At 44.0% G+C, this 24,309-nt stretch overlaps 1 protein-coding gene across 1 annotated transcript; it reads right to left on the bottom strand.

The window, feature by feature from the left end:
- Positions 1-2,735: 2,735 nt before the first annotated feature.
- On the bottom strand, positions 2,736-23,342 carry stx1b (syntaxin 1B). The gene is made up of 10 exons (XM_077557402.1): positions 22,927-23,342; positions 15,950-16,024; positions 15,576-15,675; positions 12,104-12,178; positions 11,957-12,030; positions 11,552-11,660; positions 11,374-11,447; positions 10,661-10,798; positions 10,470-10,580; positions 2,736-7,509 (listed from the first exon to the last, which is right to left on the bottom strand). Exons 1-10 carry the CDS (start codon positions 22,954-22,956, stop codon positions 7,429-7,431), a joined length of 867 nt encoding a protein of 288 aa, XP_077413528.1. The 5' UTR covers positions 22,957-23,342; the 3' UTR covers positions 2,736-7,428.
- Between the last annotated feature and the right edge of the window lie 967 nt (positions 23,343-24,309).

Genomic DNA, 24,309 nt, shown 5'->3' with positions numbered 1-24,309 from the left:
GAATTTCGCCCCCACTTAGTTGGGTGTGACAATCAGCGGAATTTACCTTTACCTTTACACACATCATTAGAAACTCTGTTAATCCATTCTGGCACATTCAGACATCTATCCATGCACGTATTTAAACATTTTGTACATTGACACACAGCATGTCAACATTGCCTGTTTGCACACATCTAAGTATCCACTCACATCCTTTAAATCTCTGTCCATTAACACATTCTGACATCCGTCTGTCCATTCCAAGTCATATTTTAAGACGCCGCCTCGGCAAATGAAGCGTGAGAGCATCCAACCTGAAGGGGGCGCAGGAGAGCACGCAGGTTCTTCTCCACAGCCAGCTGGCTAGCTGCTCTACAGGTTGTTGCTTGACATTGTCAGACTAAAGAAGGCTGACTTCCCAAATAGAGTAAGATGAATTAAGGCCAATTTATTTTCTTGGCTGAAGCAGATTTGGTCCGGACTTTTGCTACCGGAGGCCACAAAGTTAGTTAGGCTTACTGCGCAGCTACAAAAAGTGAGGAAAGAGGACTCCCAACATTCAAAAGGACTGATCCAAAGAAGACTTTCTTCACTGGCACTTCCTGTAAAAGATTTACAGAATAGTATGGATGGCAGAATTCCTCTACAAGTAAAGGTAAATCAGTAAAACGTTTAAAATGAAATCTAAAATGACATCACACCATGAAACATAATCCCCAAATCAACAAATCTTGAAGTTCAACATGTTTTACGTTATTATTTTGCGTGCCGGTTTAAAATATTAGGACGCAATGAAGTAGTTTGAAGAAGAAGAAATGTTAATTTCAGCCATCATACACTGCGAGATTTAAAAATTCAAACACATATAAATGGTTAAAAATGCAAGGACAGAAACAAGGCTTACAAAATTAATCTCTCCCACAATACCATTGCTGCGTTATGTAAAATAAACAATTGTACTTATTCATAGCTACTTTTTTGTTATTTACATAAAAAAATTGGTAATTCCGTTTTATAGATATTTAATACACGAAGTTTGGCATTAGAAAATATATCCCAAAAAATCCAATGTATGAGATTTCAATATTTGCATCGAAATAAATTATGAAAAAATAATGTTATATATTTTTCCACTAGGGATTTCTTAAAGTGACAGCGTGTAGATATTTTTTGATTTTACAATGTTCATTTATTATAAAAAATACACTATTAATTTCAATAATGTACAAAAAAACAAACTGATGATGTTCTATCAAATCAACGTAAATTTTTTGTATATTATCCTAGGTTAATGAAATTGCTAATTATATTAATTATATCTCAGTTGCGCCTCACGTTACAGATGGCTGACACATTTCTCCGCCTTCTTATTGCTACGGATACCCAAAGGTGACAATCTTAGCGAACATAGTATTTGGTTCTTGCGAAATGTGGTCTCTCTAAAGCACCATAGCACGCATGCTTCAAACTGCACACGCTTTGAACTCGTTACATTCTATTAGTTCACCACTAGATGGCACAAATTTCTACACGCTGTCAATTTATTTACAGTTTTATAAAGTGAGTGTGATTTAATATCTGACGTTTCGACGCTAGTTCATCCCACAATTTGGTACCTTTGATGGGAATGCCACATGTGGAAGTCAACCTTAAACATTTCGTGACAAAAATATGTTATATGTGACCACACTAGTCTAAACATGACATTCTGAATAATATTACATTTGTGGAATAAAAGTTATGAAGCAGAATCCAGCCATTTTTATCCATCTCAGTGGGCGGCCATTTTTCCACTTGCTGTCAACTGAAGATTACATCAATGTTGCTCAGGTCATCACAGCTCACCTGTTTTTTTAAGCTCAGCTGTGATTGGTTGTTACCTGAGACCCGAGCAACATCGATGTCATCTTCAGTCGACAGCAAGTGGAAAAATAGTAGTTGAATAATAAGTTGAATAATTAGTTGAATAAAAACAGCTGGATTTTGCTGCTTAACTCTTATTCCACTAACGCAATATTAACCAGAATGCCATATTTAAACCACTGGGGCTGAATAGAACATATTATTGTAAAAAAAAAAAAAAAAACTTTTTGGGGTTGATTTCCTCTTTAATGTTGTTCTCACATGCACTTTCTGGAACTGATTAACTTGCCCGGTAAAATAATTGCAAATCTTAATTTGAAGGGATTGTTGAATATTCTCTGGCATTCATATGAAAAAAATGTATGCATAAGAGAGATGTTTTAAGTTCAACAACATCCAGAAATTTTAATCTCTTTTTCTTAAATAATGGAGTTCTGTTCTCATACTTGCCAGTCTTAGAGGTGATTCTGACTGTCTTCTCTTGAGTTGTTATTATCTTCTGCAAATTTGTAGAATATGTGTTGCCACAAATTTCTGAACAGTAATTTAAATATGGTAGAAATAAATAGCTGTACAAAATTTTGAGCGTGTCTTGATAGGGACAGTTTCAAGTGCGATACATTTAACTTATAGTTTTGTAAAGTTTATCCATTTACTTGGACAATTTTTACATGGCACATGTGAATGCACAATTTTTTAAATCATCTATTTAGTATCTAAACATCCGTCCGGCCATTCACACTCGTCATGTAACCATGGTCTGTCCATTTGCACGCTTCATTCCCATCACATATGTAAGCATGCCTGTCCATTCACACACACACACACACACACACACACACACGCACACACACACACACACACACACGGAAACAGGAAGTAGGCGTATGAACACTGAACAATCCTTCTTTATTTCTTCATGTTTCAATATTTCTGTCAGGGTTTGATTTTTTTTTGTTGGAACTTAAAATGTTGGACACATTTAGAAAAGACGCATCTGCATAGAGTTGTCATCTTAAAGATCCATGGAGAGAGGCGGGGAGGGGGACGGGGGGCGAGAGAGCGACTGTTTGGGGGGGGGGTCAGGGGGGTTATACTGGCACGTCACACCAACGAAAACAAAACAGCCAACAGCAGCACGAGGGAGGGAGGGAGGGGGCTGGTCAGGGGAGCTGTTGCCAATCGAGGGACGGGGGTCATAAGTGGTTTTGGAGGGCGGGACGGATGGCTTTTACATTACACTACGCACACACAAACACACACTAAAAGAAACACACAAGTTGCATTTCCCATCAAAGTTGAGCAGGCGGAGCGGGAGTCCTGCTGTCTGTCCTCTTTAGTCCCGAGCCTTGACGCCGCCAAAATAATATTGCACTTTGTCCAGGTCGGCCTGCCTGCGGGGGGCCGAAGGGGTGGGGCCCTGGGGGCGGGACCCGTATGGGGAGGGGCCTGGGGTGAGGGGGCCCCAGGAGGCCCCCGGGCCGGACGGTCGTCCTTCTTTGCCGGAATGTGCGCCGAGAATTCAAGAGACAATGTTGCCAAAACGGAGGAAGCACTTTCGGCCGAGGAGCCGCTCGGCGCTTTGGGACGCCAAGAAGACGGCTAAAGAGGACACAACGTCCCGCCTGCCCCCCCGGGACGCCAAGGTGGCGGCCTGGCGGCTAAAGAGGACCGGACGCTCCGGCACGCCGTCAACTTTGTCTGGAATTTTCTAGATAAACATGCAGGTCATCTTTTTGTGGTTATTTACAATAATTACACATTCTCGTCTCCAATGCGATCAGAACAACAACAACGACAACAACAAAGTCAAAGTCCTTCTCGTGACTCCTCCCACTAATACAAATGAATACTGACTCGGAGGGGGTTGGAGCACAAAGATGTGGGCGGAGCGTCGGATTGATGGCGAACATCACATTATCACGACCGGACCAGGAGGAGTTTTAGTTTGGGGAATGCTTTCAGGAAGACAGAGAGCGTCGTCGTCGTCATTGTCGGGACTACAAACATGGAGGACGCCGCCGCGCTAAATTGTCGGCATGCTAACGGCTAACGTCAGGCCGGTCTTTGGAGCGGTCACTCACACCTTTTCGTTTGTTTTCGTCAGAGGGGGGAAAAGCGAGCGTCACCGCCGTCGTTGTGCTTCCTGTCGCTCCACCGGCACGGGGGGAAGGGGGGGGCACCACGGGAAATGTGAAAAAAAGCCGGCTGACGTGCTAACGTGCTAACAAAGACAGAGCCGATGAGCGGTAAAGTGCGCAACATGGCGGCAGGTCGGGATACGAAAAACATCACCATGCAAAACTCCACAACGCTTTGCATGCTTTTTTTCATTGTTATTATTATTTCTTTTATTTTTCACTTCTTATATTTTCACCTTTGGAGGAGCGGCAACAAGGAGGGTCGGGGTGGGTGGGTTCTCGCAAAGGGTAGAGGGGGCAGGGATGTCCTGATCCACGCTGTCATCCTTCCAAAAATTCAAAGAACATTGCGGCTGTGTTTACAGACATCTTCACTTATTCCTGACGACTCCCTATTGAGACTATGATATAGCGGACCGAGATAGATCCTAAAATATCCATTGAAAATCCCTGTGTAGTGAATCACGAGTATGGAATGAGTGAATAAGTCTGAACACAGTCGCTGTGTCGTCATGCATCATTCACTCATTCCCGACTCCTGATTACTAGATGGAGATTTTTATCCCGTGGACCCTGATAAGGGGTCTCAAACTTGGGGATATTTGAGGCCCCCTACTTGACATGTTAGTGTGGCCCCTAACTTTTTTGCCGTGTTATTGCCCAGGGTCTTTTGGGGATTTTATTTTATTTTTTAAATATAATCACGTATGGGCTACCATAGCTCAGGCTTATGACAGCTTTCTGCGAAACATAGTAGTGAAATGACACACTAAGTGGAAGGAAAAGATATCCTGTCACCCAAGTCCCAGTCATGTCTTTTTCAAAACCTGCGCCCCAGACACACCAGACTCTATTTCTGCGCATAAATTGAGTTTGAGACCACTGACCTCGATAGTTTCTAAGGAATGAGTGAATGGTTCTGAACACAGCAACTACGTTCGGAATCATTCACTCATTCCTGACTCCCAAATCACCATATACTGAACGCAATTTTGTTTAGGGGACCTCGATAGTTCCTAAAATGTCCACTAAAATCTCTTTCTAGTGATTCAGGAGTCAGGAATGAGTGAGTGATCGATTCCAAACACTCAGACACGTCTTCTCCTTCCTTCGTGCCGCCATGTTTGCGTTTTGTCGAGGGACGATGATGGCGGCGCACACAAACCCGTCCAAGACGTCCCTGTGTGTCCAACTTGACTGACGGCTGTGGAAAAGGAGCAACTTGACTGGCCGAGCGAGCGAGCGAACGAGGAGGCGCGGTTTGGTTTCAACACAACACGATAAAACTTTGGTGCACACGCAAGTCGGTTTTGGTTTCGGGAATGAAAAAAAACACACGCTACAAACGCTTTGTTTTGTTTTGTTTGCCACAACACGTCACACAGCTAACAGCGCTAAAGACTACACAACACGCAGTAACTGAACAAAGCCGCTGGCTCCCACTTCCTGTTAGCGTCTGAGCCGCCGCGCTTAGTGCTAGCAATGCTAATGCTGACGCAACGAGTGAGCAGTCGCTAGCTGACGTTATTGCTTGAACGCCGAGTGCCGTTTTTGGCGTTACACTGTTTGTTAGCCTCGCTAGTGGCGGAAAGCAGGCCTTAGCGTCACAGGACAACAACAATTAGACATGCGCTAACAAAGCTAATAGTGCAACGCTTGTATGTTTTGAATTCAAACACGTTACCGTCGTTTAGGACCAAATAAGAAAAAACATAATAAAGGCCGCAAACATGATATTTCCCTTAAAAGTAAGTTAACTATGTAAACATGTTTTCAGATAGTTGCACTATGGGGCAAAGTGACCTTAACTCTCTGATGCGGGTTCATCTTAGTTTATTCTACTATCTTCTAACAACTGAAGAAGGAAATCAGTTGCCTGCTTCTCTCTCTCCACCGTCGGGAATCTTTTGTCAAGTAGCTGAAGCTAAGCTAAAGCTAAGACAAAGGTAAAGCCCTAGCCTTGTGGGCAATTTTGTCGACGACCACAAATGCACAAGCCTAGAAGGCTGCGACAAAGACGGCTCGGGCGATGTCAACAGGAAGTGACGTCAACAGAAAGTGACGGGAGGCAGTCATGTAAAAGGAGCACCAAGTGCCACAAAACATGGCCGCAAGACTTAGGTGGGCGGGGCTGTGGTCAGGGGGCGGGGCCGGTCACGCTTGTAATCTAAACTGCATAGATTGACCACCCCACCCCTGAATCCACCCCACCTGAGGCCCCTCCCTCCTCCGCACCCTTTGCTTGGTGTGTTGCCGTGGAAACCTGCCAACTTCAAATGACCCCCCGTGGCCCCCCCTTCTCCTTTCACACACCACCGGATTTTGATCCAATCAATCGAGTAAAAGTGGGCGGAATGTAGACTGACATGAGTGACCAATGAGGTGTGGTCTCAGAATCAGGAAGGACCCGGGACGCTTTGGCTGTGTTGGGAATCCTTCACTCATTCCCTCCTCCACAATATCAGGATTTGGATATTATGGACCTAGATAGTGGTTCCTAAAATGTCCACTACATATCCCTTTGTAGTGATCTGAGTGTAGGGAAGGATTCCCGATGATCTCTATATACTTTAGATCATCAGCTTCCTAAATAAATAAGAAACAAAAAATAAATTATGCTATACTTACATTAAATATAATTTCACACCACAATTTATACATTAATTATTTAATGTAACTTTATACTGTATTGCAAATGCCTATAGATGCCAAAAGATGGCGGCAAAGGACTATTTTTTTTTTATCAAAATAAAGCTCCTCAACTCACTTCAGCATCAAGATGCCAGCAAATGGCGTCAAGGCAATACTGTTACTCTTTTTGGCCTGAGTGTGAGCTTTTCAGTGAATATCGGAGGATCGGTTCAGAAAAAAAAATCTATAAATGTCAAACGACAAAAATGCTTGCTACACAGCGCAACAAAGTGGCCAACATGATAAAGGGCGCTGTATAGTGAATAGGGAGGGATTCAGAACACAGCCATTGTGCATGTTTGTCGGGGGCCAAGGGGCGGCGGAGGCATGGGGGTAGGGTAGCGGACTAATTGTGCGGGATGACACCTGTGGACTTTCCTCGCCAGGGGATGCCCATCATCGCTGTCGCCATCACCGTCCCGTAAAAAAAATGAAAGCGACGCTCCAAAGAAGAAAGAAGCAAAGTAAAATATGGGCGGCGTGCGAGCTGGTTTACGCGCTTTACACGGACAGCGTGGTGCATTTGAGGGTGTTGCTTTTGGTGGGAATTTGGGACCTCGGCCCACCCCAAGTGTGTCCCGTTTGCTGATTGGTTATCTTCTTGCATTTGTGGTTCAAGTTTTTGGGCTTTTTCTTCTCCGGCTCCCGTCCGTCTGCCGCAGGCGGTCGTCACGGCGACGGGCGTCGTCACGGCGGCGATGGCCGTCGTCACGGCGACAAACGTCGTCACGGCGACGGGCGTCCCGGAAACTCAGAAGCCCAAAGTCCCACCGATGGTGGACGCCAGGACCACGCCCAGGATCACGCAGCAGATGATGATCATGATCTTTTTCTGAGGGAGGACACGCAAGCGTCACACGCGGAACTACACTTGGATCAAGGTCACGGGGTCATGGTCATCTCTAGGTATGGGCGAGCACTGATACCAGGCCTAATCCCAAGTAACTGGAACCCATTGAACGTGGACCCTGGGGCCCATTTTCCACAGTGGAATATGGACCCGCTGAAACATACAAACCCAATTTCAATGAAGTTGGGATGTTGTGTTAAACATAAATAAAAACAGAATATCTTGATTTGCAAATCATGTTGAACTTATATTTGATTGAATTCACTACAAGTTATGTAATATTCAAGCTGATAAACTTTTTTTTAAGCAAATAATCATAAACATTGAATTTTATGGATGCAACACGTTCTAAAAAAGCTGGGACAGGTGGCAAAAAAGACTGAGAAAGTTGGGGAATGCTCATCAAACACCTGTTTGGAGCATCCCACAAGTAAGTGGGAACAGGTGGGTGCCACGATTGGGTATATAAAAGGATCTTCCCTGAATTGCTCAGTCATTCAAAAGCAAAGATGGAGCAAGGTTCACCTCTTTGTGAATAAGTGCATGCGAAAATAGTTGAACGGTTTAAGGACAATGATCCTCAACGTACAATTGCAAGGAGTTTATTTCTTCATCTATGGTCCATAATATCATCAAAAGGTTGAGATAATCTGGAGAAATCACTGCATGTAAGCGGCAAGGCCCAAAACCAACATTGAATGCCTGTGACCTTTGATCCCTTAGGCAGCTTTGCATCAACAACGAATATCACCACACGGGCTCAGGAACGCTTCAGAAAACCAATGTCAGTAAATAGAGTACATCCATAACTACAACTTAAAACATTACTATGCAAAGAAAAAGCCACTTATCAACAACACCCAGAAACGCCGCCAGCTTCTCTGGGCCCGAGCTCATCTAGGATGGACTGATAGAAAGTGGAAAAGTGTTCTGTGGTCTGACGAGGCCACATTTCAAATTGTTTTTGGAACTTGTGGACGTCGTGTCCTCCGGGCCAAAGAGGAAAAGAACCATCCAGACTTTTATGGACGCAAAGTTGAAAAGCTAACATCTGGGTATGGGTCTGTGTTAGCGCCAATGGCATGGGTAACTTACACATCCGTGAAGGCACTATTAATGCCGATAGGTATATACACTTTACAGGTTTTGGAGGAACATATTGTATGTTGCCATCCAAGTAACGTCTTTTTCATAGACCCCCCTGCTTATTTCAGCACGACATTGCCAAACCACCTTCTGTACGTGTTTCAACAATGTGGCTTCGTAGTAAAAGGCTGCGAGTACTAGACTGACCTGCCTGCAGTCCAGACCTGTCTCCTATTGAAAATGTGTGCCAGCACATTATGGAGCGTAAAATACGACAACGGCGCAAGAATGGGAAAGAATTCCCCCTACAAAACTTCAACAATTAGTGTCTTCAGTTCCCAAACGTTTATTGAATGTCGTTAAAAGAAAAGGTGACGTAACACAATGGTAAACATGACCCGGTCACAGTTTTTTTTTTTTGAAAAAATTCCAAGTTAATTGATTGTATTAATTAACCGATTATTTGCTAAAAACAATAAAGGTTATAGTTTGAACATTAAATATCTTGTCTTTGTAGTGTTTTTATTTATGTTTAACACAACGGATGAACTTCATTGGATTTGGGTTAGTACTGGTATGGTATGCAATGTCACAGTTAGGAGAATAACTCATACATCAATAGGGTTAGTTCATGGCTGTCATAGTTCCAATAATATCTCTGACCGGAACCTTTCCCAAACTTTAACCCTGACTAACCCTTATCATCCATGCATCCAATTGCTTCCACTTGTCCGGGGGTCAGGTTGTCGAAGCAACCCTAACCCTTAAGCAGAGAAGCTCAGATTTCCTTCTCTGCAGCAACTTTGTCCAGCTACGTCAGTCCAGAGCAGAGGTGTCAATTCCAGGTCCACAAAGTAAAAACCTGCTTTCGCTACATGTGCTTCTACTCAACACGCACTTCAAACTAACCAAACTAGCTTCCCGGGAGCTTGTTTACATGCCGGCTGAGTAGAAGTACCTGCCAAACTGTGGCAGGGTTTTTACTTTCTGGACCTGGATTTGACACCTCTGGTTCGAGGCATTCCACGACCAGCCAACAGAGATATCCTCTACCGCTTTCCATGATCGTTCCCGGGGCATTCTTCCCTCTCCAACAAACAGCGGCTGTACTCTCAGCCACTCCCGGATCACCAAACTTTTCCGCGTATCTCTAATGGTGGTGCGAAGGAGCTCATTTCAGCGACTTGTACCTGCGATCTTATAATACACTGCTCCTCCTGAATCTGAGATGCGACTTCCCGACGGACCCTCCTTTCCAGAACCCCTGAATAGGCCTTACATGGGAGGCTGAACCATAATCAAGCATGTTCACTTATTTCATTGTCTGCATATTTTGGTGGGTGGTCCATATTCTATAGCAAGGGAACTCCGGTCCTCGAGAGCCACTGTCCTGCCTGTTTTAGATGTTTCCTTCCTCCAACACAGATCGTTACTAGGCATCTACAGAGTTCATTGATGAACATGTGAATTAGGTGTGTTGGAGGAGGGATACATCTAAAATAGGCAAGAGAGCAGTTCTCAAGGACCAGCGTTATATACCCCTGTTCTATAGGGAGCGGGGGTCCATTATAAAGGGTGTCCATATTCCATTCTGCATCTGCATCAAACCTTCTACTACACACGAGTTCTGGTTCTTGCTGTTATTGCTGGTTTGGTTTTAGTTTCAGTTGGTATTTTGATTAGGGTTCAAATTGGAGTTCCGGTTTTAGTTCTTGCTGAGCTTGGAATTGTTTTGGCTGTGATTGAGGTTCCATTCAGGGTTGGGGAGCAAGGTTCTTGCTGTGGTTGCAGTTCCAGTTCGGATTCTAATTGTGGTTTTAGTTGTGGTTCTAGTCTTAATTGCAGTTGTGCTTTACCTTGCGGGCTTGGCTCTGGTACTTGACGGCCTTCTTGGTGTCAGACACTGCTCGCTCCACGTAGTCCACGGAGTGCTCCACATTGTACTCGATTCTGTCGATCATCTCGCCCTAAAACCAGCACAGCATGGGTGAGCTACTGATTGCCTCAGGGGGTCGAGCACTACTAGGATTTAGCGCATACTATGTACCTGACTCTCCACCAGCATGGCCATGTCCACAAACATGTCGTGAAGCTCTCGGATGCTGTTCTCCAACTTGATGATCTCGGTGTGCCGGGTCTCGATCTCGTTCAGGGCCTGTTTGGTCATCTGGGAATCCATCTTGATCTGGCAAGTCATTGACAGGTCGGGAACAGCTCATTCACAAGTGACTGGCACGTCTGTGACATCAAGTCATTGGCGGGTCCGTGGCAAGTCAGTGACAGTTTTGTGACAAGTCATTGACAGGTCTGTAATAAGTTATGAAAATTACAGAACAGGTAGTTCGCGGCTACCTTTGACGCCAGGTGCTAACAAGTCTTTGACAGCTCCGTAACAAGCCATTGATAGGTCGGTTACATGTCATGGAGGGTGCGGAACAGGTCATTGATAAGTTTACAGTGACTTTCGCCCCAGGCTGTAGCAAGTCAGTGACAGTGACCTTTTACCTCAGGCCGTAAGAAGTCATTGACAGGTCCCTGAAAAGTCATTGACAGGTCACTTGACCTGGCCTTCGAGAGCTGCTAAGATGATGGGGGCGGGACAACAGCAAGTTTCCCCTTCAAATTAGAAGCTCGTGCGGCAACATCAAGTGACAGAGGTCATGTGACAGAGGCCGTATTCACTTGATGTGTCAGCGCACCCGCCAGACAGTGGCCGTGTTGGCTGGCGGCCATGTTGGCTAGCTCAGGTGCGGTGCTTACATCATCGGTGAAGATGGCCAGCTTGCCACTCTCCAACATGTCTTCCAGCTCCTCGTTGGTAGTGGTTCTTCCGGCTACACGCACACACACACACACACACACGCACACGCACAAACAGGGGTTAGCACAAACACAATAAGTTGTTTGTCCTTGTGTGTGTGTGATGTGTGCCACATACTGATCTCCAGCTGCCTCTGGATGCGGTCCTTGCAGCGGTCTCTGTATTTGGACTGCGTGGTGTTGTACTCGGTCATAACTTCCACAAACTTGCGGGACAGCGTCGAGTGCTGTGGGACCACATCGCAAAACAACATCACGTTAACAGTGATTCAGAGGTGGCCGTGCATTTGCTACAGTTGCTACATTTGGTGTGGGGTACTTAACTTAATCAACATCTTAATGTCTCGGTTATACATCGTCTTGGTTCTTTTGTATTACAAAAGGATGTGCGCTTGTAAGCAGTTGAGGTTTTCCCACAGCAACTCAGGCTTAACGTATTCTAACCGCAAGAGTCCAGTAAGTTCCATATCATTCAATGGCCTGAGAAGGCCTTGCTATCCCTGGCCACTCACTACTGGCTCACCTGCGTCTTGCGGATCCTGAGGTCCGCCGAGGATCTGTTGAGACCTTCTTCCTGCTCGATGCTCTGCTCAATCGCTGCAGGGAGACATGCAGCGGTTCTTTTATTGTGAAAACACAAAAAGTGCCTCACTTCTTGGCCAAGGCTTACCTTTTAATTTTGAACGAACTTTATTGGCGGTCTTCTTGATGTCGGCCGTCAGATCCTCCAACTCCTGTTTGGTCTCTGCAGGTCACATGACAACATCCTGTGGCTCAGTTCCTGTCAGCACTCCCATGGAGCTACAGCAACATGCTAACGTGTGTGTGCGTTTTTGTTTTTGCTACATTTTGGCTCCCGTATTCCCGGTTTAACTACCATTGTGGAGACCGACTTTTCATTGTGGGGACATTTTGGTGGGCCCACAAGTCCAGTTAGGGTTAGGCAATAAGTTGTGATGGTTAAGGTTAGGGTGAGGAAATTCATTATGTCAATGTAATGTCCCCACTAAGATTGTAAGACAAACGTTTGTGTGTGTGTGTATGTATCTGTGCGTGTGCGTGTGCGTGTGCATGCGTGCGTGTGTGCCTTTGTTTTTGCTACATTGTGGGGCCCATACACGCGTTTTTTTCCAGGTTTAACTATCATTGTGGGGACCGACTTAAAATTTTAAAGACATTTTGGTGGTCCCCATAAGTTCAGTTCTCTTTTTGAGGGTCAAGACTTGGTTTTAGCGTTTAGGTTTGAATTGGGTTATGGTTGAGGTTAGGGTAAGGAATGGGGATAGGAAATCATTTTTGATGGTTGGGGTTAAGAGAAGTGACTAGGAAATGCATCATATGTCAATGAGATGTCCCCACGATGATACAAAGACAATGGTGTGTGTGTGTGTGTGTGTGTGTGTGTGTGTGTGTGTGTGAAGATGATAGGTCTCCTCAGCCAAACCTTTACCATCATGCATTGCTCAAAGGTCGTTGGAAGGGGTTCAAAGGTCATGTTAGTGAGGGAGCGCAGTTTGAACAGACAAACTCACGTGCACTTAAGTGACTGGATGCACAGGACGCAGACGACTGCCGAGATCATCATGCAACATGCAAACGCAAACATGGCTGACAGGAAGCAAGGGAGGGTTTGAGAAACAAGGAATCATGGGAGAAAAAAAAATCAATCATCATTGACCACATGAACACATGCACATCAACGCCGACTCAAGAGTCAACTATGTAGTCCACCATATTAAAATTAATATATTGTAGGGCCGTCGAAATGAATGCAAATTCCCTTTAACACCCCCAATAATTTAAGGTCCAATTAACGTGTACTGCGCTGCCACCTGTTCCCTGCCTCGAGAGTGGAGGGCAAGTAGGCTGCAACTCTTAAAGGGGTCGGGGAGAGACGTTGGAGAGGCACTTGGCCCACGCTTGTGCCGAACACTTTACGCACGTAACCAAAGAGTGCGACTTGGAAGGTGTGAAGAAGCGGCATCCTAAGGCCGTCTTGCGTCATGGAGTCAGCACACTCTTACTTGCTCTTGAGATGTAAGGTATAATTTATGATAATGCCGCTCTCTGAGGAAGACGGCAGCGAATGCTGAAACTAGTAAAAAATAAAAATAAAAACCTTTATTGACTTAAAAAAGCAGAAATGAATGTGCTTAATCAATATACAGTGGTACCTCGGACTTTGAACATAATTTGTTCCCTTGAAGTGTTCAAAGTCCGAATTGTTCAACTTCCGAAACATTTTTTTCTCATAGAAAATAATGTAAATGCAATTAATCCGTTCCCAAGCTCCAATTTATTTTTTTATCTATTTATTTATTTATCTCTATTTATGTTTTTTGCATGTACACCCGATACAGTATTTACCCAATAAAAAAATACCTTACCTTTTTTGTTGTGGTGTGTTGGCATCAGTGGATAAAAAATGCTACGTTGCGTTAATGGTGAATTTTAGACTACTAAACAGTCCTTGCGTGCGTTGTTTAACGTCAGGCACGTTGTTGAACAGCTAAGGTGGGGTCCTCGTGCCAGTATTTACGGAAGTAGTCACGGTAATTACAACGGCGTGGTAATCTCCTTCCTAATTCCACTGTGGTTCATAGCACTGTATGTTTTTCTTTGCTGCCACTGGCACTGTTGACTTTCTTTGGGCCCATGGCAAAGAAAAAATCAAAATGCACTCGCGAGTATGGAGCACCTCCCGGAGTGTTCACGCTCTAACTAGAAATGAGCAGCGCTTCATCTCAATGACCGCAACGTGAGCATCCGGCATTGCTCGGCTTCACTCGGCTACCCGTTTTCAAGGTACGTTCGGCTTAGCTTGCTTTGCTTGGGTGTTTGAACTCCGAGGCATTTTTTACTCCGGTTTTTTGGTTGAAGTCCGATTTGTACGAGTTCCGAGACGTTCAAACTCCGAGGTTCCACTGTATAGGAATTTAGAAAGAGTGAACGACATAGCTGACTCTAAAACAGGGTTCCCCAATTCCGGTCCTGGAGGGCCGGAGTCCTGCATGTTTTAGGTGTTTCCGCCCACTAGCACACCTGATTCATATAACCAGCTCATCAGCATGCCTGATAACGATCCTGATCTTTAGTATCAGGTGTGTTGATAGGCGAAAACATCTCAAACCTGCAGAACGCCGGCCCTCCAGGACCGGAATTGGGGAAGCTGAAATAATAAATTGAATAATTCTTCATCAATTGTCATTTTTTTTTATATAATGGCCTTGTTGAGACTGCCAGCCAAAATCTTATTTTTAGCCTATCTAGATTGAAGCTGGATGGCTCTTCTGTAGGCTGAACAGTCACAAGAAAGACAATTTTTGTGGGACTGATTGAAACCAAATTCGGGAAGTAGTTTCATATCTGATTTGGACAGGATGCGTCTCAGTCTACACAGCTACAAACACAAAGATCGGTTTAAGACCCAATGCGCCAGACCGCAGAGCGCTGTCAGTACCCCGTCGGTTCCACCTGCCCAACTGGTTCCTCACATGCGCGATTGGAAATACAGTGCAGTGTTCCCTCACTATATATGTGAATTTCCGTGAAGTAGAGAATGTAAAAAAATATATTCAGAGTGGGGCGGCATGGCTCAGTGGTAGAGTGGTCGTCTCCCATCCATGAGGTTGTGGGTTTGATCCTCACTCCTGGTGACCTCGAACAAGATACTGAACCACGATTTGCTCCGGGTAGACCTGGCAGCGCCCTGGGTGGCCGCAGTCGACCACTTGTGTGTGAATGTGTGTGTGCGGTTTTTAACCCTGTAAATCGCTTTGTGTCTGGGAAAAAGTGCTATACAAATAAAAGTTACTTACTTACGCAGCCACTAGTGCTGAAACAACTGAACACTCCCTACTCACTATTTAGTGGACTTTTGACAAACTATCTCAGTCTACAAAATCACAATGCAGTGGCGAACGAGTGAGGGATGGTCAACGAACTCCAGACGACCAGTATCACGTTGCTCCATACGGCGGCCATTTTCTTTCTCGTCTCAGAAAATAAGTCGAGATTTGAGCGGCGATTCTGGAGGTCGTGTTGTTCACCCGGGATGTAACACTAACGCTAATTAACATAAACTAACTTGAACCCATGGACCGCCACGACCGTCATGCAAACGAAGATTAGCATTAGCTTACTTTCGTCAGGGTTGGGCGCAGCCAAGATGGCGCTGTGCTGCTTCTTCACCTGCTCCACGTCCTCGGACAACTTCTCGATGCAGCCGCGTATCTCCTCCACCTGCATGCGCAAACGTACACACACTTCCTGTCACAACACACCAACTTGGATGGCACATGGCGTCTCCACAAACAGAATGTTGGTGTTTACGCCTCACTGGCATATTGGCAGGGTTAGCATGTGGGTGGGTGTATCTATGCGTGTGTGTGGTAGTGTTGTACGTGTGTGTGTTTGAGTCTTGTTTTTGTGTTGTGTCTACGTGTGTCAGTGCATGTTGACGTGCGATTGTGTTGTGTATATTAGTGTGTGTGTGTATTTGTGATGCGCGTTGCACCTGCTCAAAGAACTCGTCCATGAAGTGGTCTCGATCCACCTGCACCACCTCCTCATCATCATCACTGTCCTTAGCCTGCAGTACAAACACACAATGTCAAACTACGGCACGCAACATTAGCAGACAGACAAACACACAACCTGTACAACAACACAAAACGTCACCCAATGTTTGCAAGTATGAGATGTCACACAACCACACACCAGCTCAACACATATGATGAGGTCACATGACTTGATAGCATCGCAATCGGGCGCACGGGGTGAAATTGAGGGTGACACCTTCCCATTTTCAGTCCAACAATTTTTGACAAATCACAGAAGAGAAACCAAATGACATCCAGTAAGCCACGCCCCCGGGACAAACATGGCCAGCAAGTCTGGCCCAGCTGATAAGCGCACGCACACACGCACGCACCCACACACACCTAAAGACATGATGTGGAGGTCCAGAATGCCCTTCACAATAAAAGCATCTGGAAGCAGATGCGGGCAGTGACAGTTACCATGGTGACTGTGTAAACTTCCTGTGTGCATACCCTCATGTTAATACGCACGATATACACGCACACGGCACAAACACACGTGCATGCACACACGGCGCAGTGCAAATAAGTGTGTTCTGGTGTGTACTGTACGATGTGAAGCGAGTGGGGGAGGGAGAGAGGGCGTGTAGCAGGGGTCAGAGAGTGAAAGTGGGGGAGGGAAGAATGGTTGGATGTGGGGGAGGGAAAGGAAGGCAGAACGCTAGGAAGGAGTCAGCTGCATTTACAGAAGGGGGGCGGGCAGGGGTGGGGGGGAGCACTGCTACAAAATGTCTGCTCCTCCTCATCAAAACATCGCCTCTCCACTTTTTACTTTCTTCCTTCCTACAACCTGGGGGGGGGGGGTGGTAGGGACTGCAGGGGCTCTCTATACTTTAATAAGGCACACCACATTCATTTGAATATTTGTTGAAATAATGACTTTTTTTGGGGCCGTTAATTAATTTGTATTCCTCTATCTCATTAAGAAGTAAAAAATTTTTTTTATTATAAATAAACAAAAAATAGGAGTAATTGTAACACTTTTTCCAAATACATTTTATGGGTTTTTTTAAGGGGCTCTCCTTTACTTTAATCTGGCACCTGGATTGGCTGGCACCCGGTTAGGGTGGACCCCGCCTACTGCCCGAAGCCAGCTGGGATAGGCTCCAGCACCCCCGCGACCCTTTTGAGTTCTGTGTCGTGAATAAAATAACAAGATCCCAGATAAGTGTGTTTCCTCTGCTTCAAGAGGAGCAGGATGAAGTGGCTCGGGCATCTGCTTAGGATGCCTCCCTGGTGAGGTGTTCAAGGCACATCCCACTGTTGACGACCTAGAGCATGCTGGACAGATTATTTCTCCCGGTTAGCCTGGAATCACTTTGGGATTTCCCCAGAATAGCTGGTGAAGTGGCTGGGGAGAAGGAAGTCTAGACTTCTCTGTTTACATTGCTTCCATCGCTTCCACCGGTGTGTGCCTTTAAGGGGTATGAACCAGTCAGTAGGTGGGTTTCCATCTACCTATTTTTATTCGAATTTTCAAGAATTGCGAAAAAGAAACTGAATGGAAACGCCAGAAATTCAAAAATAGGCCCAAAATTTGTAAAAACGTTTTTACGCTTGGAGGGAGTGGTTTTTAAAGCGTATCGAAAAAAGGAAAATGCGCATTTTGGCGATGGAAACAAATTTTTTTGCGAATAAGCGACTACAAAAGCGGATATACGGCGCACGTTTTGACCGGTACTACGTCACATGCACGTTTGTAGTCACAATAAATGGCTTATGATAAAGTAAGATATGTTTGGGGAGACGAAGAAACATGAAAAAAAAACATGAATGCAATTTTAGATGGCTTTATTAACATCAGCTCTCAATGTAACGATACACTTCACTTACATGCGGGAGGGAAGCCAACAAGACAAACTACTTCCGTTCAGTCCGTCAAAACCAACATTCCCACCTGGAACTCCCCATTGTCCCAAAGTTCCGTCACTACAACGTCATCTCGCGTATTCGCAAAAGAAGAGCGGATGGAAACGGGCATAAGTCGCATGTCCGTTTTGCGCATTTTCACAAAATTTGCATACAAATTTCGAAACATTTGGATGGAAACCTGACTAGTGATGGCATGTTTTGTGTTTTGAACCTGAACTTGCTAAAATTTTGTTAAAAACGTCATGTCATCAACCCCTAAAGTTTGTTAACGCAAGTCCGCTAACTTGATGTGGTGTTCCACGCTTGAGAGTCAAGTTGTGATGTTAATTTTGATTACCAACAGAGGGCGCTGTTGCACAACATGGTCGCCCCTTCGGCTTGATAAACACTGATGAATTAATCTGTTGAATTGCTATTCCACCAACACAATATTAATCATGATTTGACTAGTACTGCCTCATACAACCACAAAAACTCATAACTCGACCACTAGCTGGGAAAAATTGAGAATTTGGGCACTGGTAATTTGAGGTACCATTGTAATACAATTTTAAAATGATATTGAATCATTGTCATTTTTATACCATCATTCACATTTCCCCTTTTCAGTTGGCTGTTTTTAAAATCAAATGTGGCCCTTGAGCACAAATGGACAACAACATGGGCCAACGCGTGTAGTGTGTGCGTGCGTGTGTGTATAACCAGCCAGGTGGGGTTACTGTAGCCACTCAGCGCTAGCTATGCCTTTGGCCGCCATCTTGAAAAACATACAGCAGAAATGCAACATTAGTGTTGACCTCTAACCCTTGACCTCTGATCCCATGATCATGATTATGTTGTCCCAAAGCACCATCCACAGGGTTGCACTCTCTTCAAACACTAAAGTGTGTATGTGTATGTGTGTGTATGCACAGACGGAATCAGTGTGACATCACAGCAAGACATGTGTGCGTGACGTCAGCAAACACACACAGGAAGTGAGCGGTGAATCCGGCCTCATGTGAAAATGACCTCGCTGCCATCCATGGCTGCCCTTCACTCCATAACTGGATGGCGCACATTCACACATTATCACACACACACACACACACGCACACACACACACACACACACACACACACACGTGCGCTCACTTAAAGGGCTAGGGTTAACCATACACACACACTCGTGGACGTGCACACACACGGGTTAGGGTTAGAGCCCCATACGCACACGGATACAAGGGTTAAGGTAAGAAATTTATGCACACAAACACACATCCGCACAAACATGGATTAGAAATATACACACACTACGCGGGCACACACACACACACACACACACAGGTATATGCACACACACACACATCATACACACATATTGATTAGCGTTAGACGCATATGCTCATTTGCGCGCGCACACGCAGAAAGACAGACACACACAAACACAATTCAGACATGCAAATGCACACACACATGCACGTACAAAAAAAACACATACATAGACGTGCACGCACATTCACACGCACACAAATCTTTTGAAAAGTTTCAGATTTCCTCCATTTTGTTGTCAATCATCTTTGAAGTCAATCAGGAAGATGTCAGAGATGATAACATCAGAGACGTTAAGCATTATGATATAATTTCCCATCCTTGTGTTTCACCTCAAAAGGTCAAAGGTTATGTTGTGATTTTATGGATAAAAAAGTACTAGTGGTATCAATTAGTACAAGTGTGAATACTTGTACTAGTAGCGGTCTGAAAAAAAATGGTATTGTACATCTCAAATTATAATTTGCGTTCTTGCGTGATCATATGCACCGCAGCCTTATGTCAACGTCAGCTTCATTAGCTTGCTAGCATCTCATTAGCTTTCGCAAACAAGAACAGCAAACTACAAAAACTACAGACTGACCCACGGCAGGCATGAATTTACTGATTCGCAGATTTATCTTATCCCGCTATATGCATATTTTTTTACCCAATCCGCTGCTTCATTCGCTTTATGTTTTTTTAATTATTCACATTAGATTCCTTGCAATGGAAGGACAATGCCAGTTGGTGGCACACTTGCGCCAGTAAGATGCTTTGCTAACCGTGCTAACCATGCCAATAAACACCACAGAAGAAGGATGTAAGTACAGTGGTGTTTACACACTGATCTGTATAGCCTATACACACCCGTGCAAGCCGTTGAAGCCACAGGACGGCCATTTTACCCCTCCCATCTCACGAGCAGACTACTGTATAAATTATACGTACACGTACAGATTAGATTTATACAGCTCGTAGGCTCTTAGTATAAGGGCTGGGGGCAGGGGTGGGGAGGTGGTGGTTGGTGGGGTGGTCACTTTTTTTTAACAAGTGGCTGGTATGTGCTGCTTTGAACACACCCTTTTTCTTTTATCGCTCAGTTCCTTACACCACAATATTAGATTTGGCAGAGGCATCTTTTGTTGAATTACAGGTATAATTCTTTAATAAAAAATATACAAGTTTCCTCCTGTAAACATCATTAAGCATATAATTTATACATGTATTTAAGACAGGTTTTAAAATATCTGAAGTCCTCTTGTTTATGTTGAACAAATTCAAAACATTATAAATCATTCTGTATCGCGTGTTGTGTTACCTATAATGTTACCTTATAGGTATTGTCTCAAATGTTCTCCAATTTCAATACTGTAAATGTATAGGATCATATGCCGAGAAGCGTTTCTTGGGAGGAGCAATATGGCGGCCACGCGGCTTCAAAAGTCTTGGCCTATCAGCTAAGCATTAAGTGTGTTTGCAGGTTAAATGTTGTTACTGGGTGTTTTCATATGGCGCAATCCTGTTGAGTACACATTTCTTATGAAAAAACATTTTTTGTTTTATTGGGGGCGGGGGGGGGGGTGATGCATTTTAATAGGGAAATATGATTTGAGAAGCAAGCATGGTCACGGGACAAATTCAAGTCGTATGTCAAGCACGCTTTTAATAGTTTGGGATTTTTTTATTATACATAGTTTGTATTTCATTTAGTCTTTTTTTTTTAATTCACGTAATTTTAATTACTTTTTAGAGCACGTTTGTTAGTTTTTATTAGTTTTGTCATTAGTTTTTGGGAACATGGAGTTTTTATTGAGTGCAAGATAAATGAAAATGGTCACTAAGTGTTGTGTAATAAACTACAATTCTCAAACAGCTGTTTGACTTTACTTCTTCTAGACAGACGTATGGCAATACCAAAAGAAATACATGTAAAATTTCCATGTGTTTCTTGTCAAACATTGCGGCTTCAAGTGTGTAAATGAGCCCATTACACTTTCCACATTAGTAACAACGGTAAAGACAAAGAATTGTTTGGACACGCTCACAAATTCTGACATAGCTCAGAAATAATGCCATTGTCTGCAAAAATGGCGGCCACATTCTGGCACTTCAGCTCACAGTGCCCTCTGGTGCATTGCAAAACATCATCAGGCTCCCTCCAATAGCAGAGGGACAAAAACTGACCATTTAGGAAAAACGCAAAAAAAGAACTCTTACGATGCATTTGTCTTAATTTTTATGAGAAATAGGAGAAATATCCTATACATCCCAAAATTAATTTAGTATCTTCAGAAAACATCTTGCCAATAATCAGACTTCATTTGGCACACAGAACGCTGAAGACATTTTGGCCTTGAAATTGTGTAACAATATCAGAACATGAACATGAGAACAACTGTATTTCTTTGAAAAAGTTCTGACCGTTTAAATGGTCACAAACGCCAATAATTCAAATACTCCTCATATTAGTTAAATAAAGTGATTTTTTTAGAGCAAATTTTGTGCAATTTGTATTTAACATGAAAATCACCTATTTACATATGTATTTACATTTACATACAGTATACTGGATAAAATTTAGGTGTAACATTTCATATCTGTATTTATTATTTATGTTGAAAAATAAGGACGTAAATGTGCAAAGCATCACACACAAAACAAAAACGCACCATTTTTTTGTTGTCAAAATGTTGCTGTTATTTTCAGCGGTAGCCCCTTAAAAAAACAGCACCCCATAACTAAGTACTAGAGTGGGCTAATTAAATTTTTTAGCACTCTTAAGTGAAGCGCAGATGTTTTAGATCGTTGTGAAAACATGCTCAATCTCATGTTATAACATTTATTGTGATCAATTTATCATGTTATGATGTGATATTGAACATCCCAGCCGCTTTACGTACGGCGATTCTTCTTCAGTGGCTTGATTTGAATTTTTGGTCCAGAATTTCGCAAGAAACGTGAAGTCAACAAACATGATTTGCTTTAGCGGACCACATTAAAATGATGCGGGGGGCTCCATGCCGGCCCTGGGCCTTCATTTTGACACCTGTGCGTCAGATAGATAGATAGATAGATAGAAAGATAGATAGATAGATAGACAGATAGATAGATAGACAGATAGATAGATAGAAAGATAGAAAGATAGATAGACAGACAGACAGATAGATAGATAGATAGATAGATAGATAGATAGATAGATAGAAGGCTGGATGGATGGATGGATAGTTTATAGGTGCTGCAGAGTGTACCCCCTTCCCCCCGCCCGCAGGAAGCATCAGCTGTTCAATGGTGGAAAGAAGGAAGCTTGCGTGCGCGTGGCGGCTCCTAAAATGGGTGAGGCTGTAATAATGAGACCTCCCCCAAGGCCACCATGACCCACTGACGTGGCTTGGAGGTCTGGGGGGGAGGGAGGGGTGCATCGAGGGGCGCTGGTTAAAAAAAATGTCTGCATTTTCTTCTCCTCCAGCAGGTCATCGCGCGCGCGCACGAGGAGCCCATCTCTTTGGCCTCGTGCGCGCGCCTGAGGCCTCTGCGTCGAAGCCCGCGAAAAACGGCAAAATGTCACGTTCCGACCAACGCCGCGGACGCGCCTCGCTCACGCACACGCTGGGGACTATAAATCACGTGACGGCGGCACGTCTTCATCCCTTTGCATGTACACGCGCGCGCGCACGCACGAAGGCCGCACGAGGAGGAAGATGAGGAAGATGGAGAAAATGTCAGCTTACGCTCCGCAGTTCCGCCGTACGATCCTTCATGGCTGCTCGACGACCACGTACGCGGCTGGTCCGGGGACTTCTCGAAGATGAACAGTATTATACGGCTCGTCCTGGAGGAAGGGGGGTGGTCTCTGTCGTCGTTTTCCCGCCGCAAAATTCCCCCTTACCAATGAGGCTCTGATGAAGAGGATGGCAAGAGGAAGAGAGAAACGTCTTATTCTTCCGCTTGTTCTTTTTTGGCGGCCCCCCTCGTGTGGTTTGGAACGCAGCTGCCCCCCCGGCGGTCCTCTTCCTCCTCGTCCTCCTCTTCCTCCTCGGTGCGGTCACAGTGTGGCCCGCAACGCAGCAGCGGGACGAACAAGTGGGGGAGGGGCGGCGAGGAGAGGAGAGGAGGAGGAGAGAGAGAGGAAGAAGAGAAAGTGGTACTGATGCTGCAGAAAAAGAGGGGGAGGGGCGAGGGATGCGGAGGGGAGGTGTCCACTGCGCATGCGCCTAAACTTCCCCCTGGCCGGACAGCAACGCCGCCTCCGCGCGGCGGTAAGGGGAACTTTTCAGGTGTGTCCGCACACGCCGATACTCAGCTGCCTTGACTTAGTTTCAGCAATAACGCTTTCGTATATGTCTGCATGTGAGTATAATTTTTGAGGATCACTTCACTGTGCTAAATAATACATAAAACCATCTGATATGTTGTTATGTATGTGGTGTTGTACTGTCATTTAAATAAAAAAGTAAAGGGAAAATCCAAAATGCTGTCAAGCTTTAAACAATGATCTTGTCAATAAAGCTTTTTTAATTTACAAATATTTACAAATTTAATTCATTCCTGTTCCCATAGCTTACACGTCATTAGTTATATAATTCACAATAAAGGGGAGAAAGTATAATTGACAATGAATGACATTTGAATGACAAAACTAAGCAAACAAACAAAAACAACATATACAAAAAAAAATAGTTCCCATTATAGAAATAAACACATGAGACTTATTTGTTAAACATTTCTGAACAAATATAAAACACCAAACTAAATTTATGTTTTAAGCGATCTGAAGTAACTATCAACTTCAATCAAAAATAATTTTAGTAATGTGGTTGATTTGAGAAATTTAGATTTATGAATGTGAAACTTTTCCAACAGAATATAAAGGTTAGGACATCTTATGCCACAAAGAGAGTTGTAATTGTTTCTTTTTTTTCCATAAAATTTAATCTTATATTTTGTTTCTTTTTTTCCACAAAATTTAATCTTATATTTTGTTTTGCAAAAGTTCTATCCAGAATGTAAGACCAATGGGGCAGCCATAAAATTAACGAGTCATACTTCCAGGTAAAATTTTACAAAAGCAAACAAAAGAAAGTAAGTCTTGTGTCAATAAAGCTCCGTGAAGG

This window comes from Vanacampus margaritifer, chromosome 2, assembly GCF_051991255.1.
Source record: "Vanacampus margaritifer isolate UIUO_Vmar chromosome 2, RoL_Vmar_1.0, whole genome shotgun sequence".
Taxonomy (NCBI): domain Eukaryota; kingdom Metazoa; phylum Chordata; class Actinopteri; order Syngnathiformes; family Syngnathidae; genus Vanacampus; species Vanacampus margaritifer.
Note: the sequence above shows the minus strand (reverse complement) of the source record. Positions and strands in the feature narration are given on the sequence as shown.

Coding starts and splice junctions, on each gene's coding strand:
- stx1b (XM_077557402.1), bottom strand. CDS start 22,956: ATGAAGGATCGTACGGCGGAACTGCGGAGC. Junction 11,661..11,956: donor TCAGGATCCGCAAGACGCAG/GTGAGCCAGTAG, acceptor GTGGTCCCACAG/CACTCGACGCTGTCCCGCAA. Junction 10,799..11,373: donor TGGCCATCTTCACCGATGAT/GTAAGCACCGCA, acceptor ATGACTTGCCAG/ATCAAGATGGATTCCCAGAT.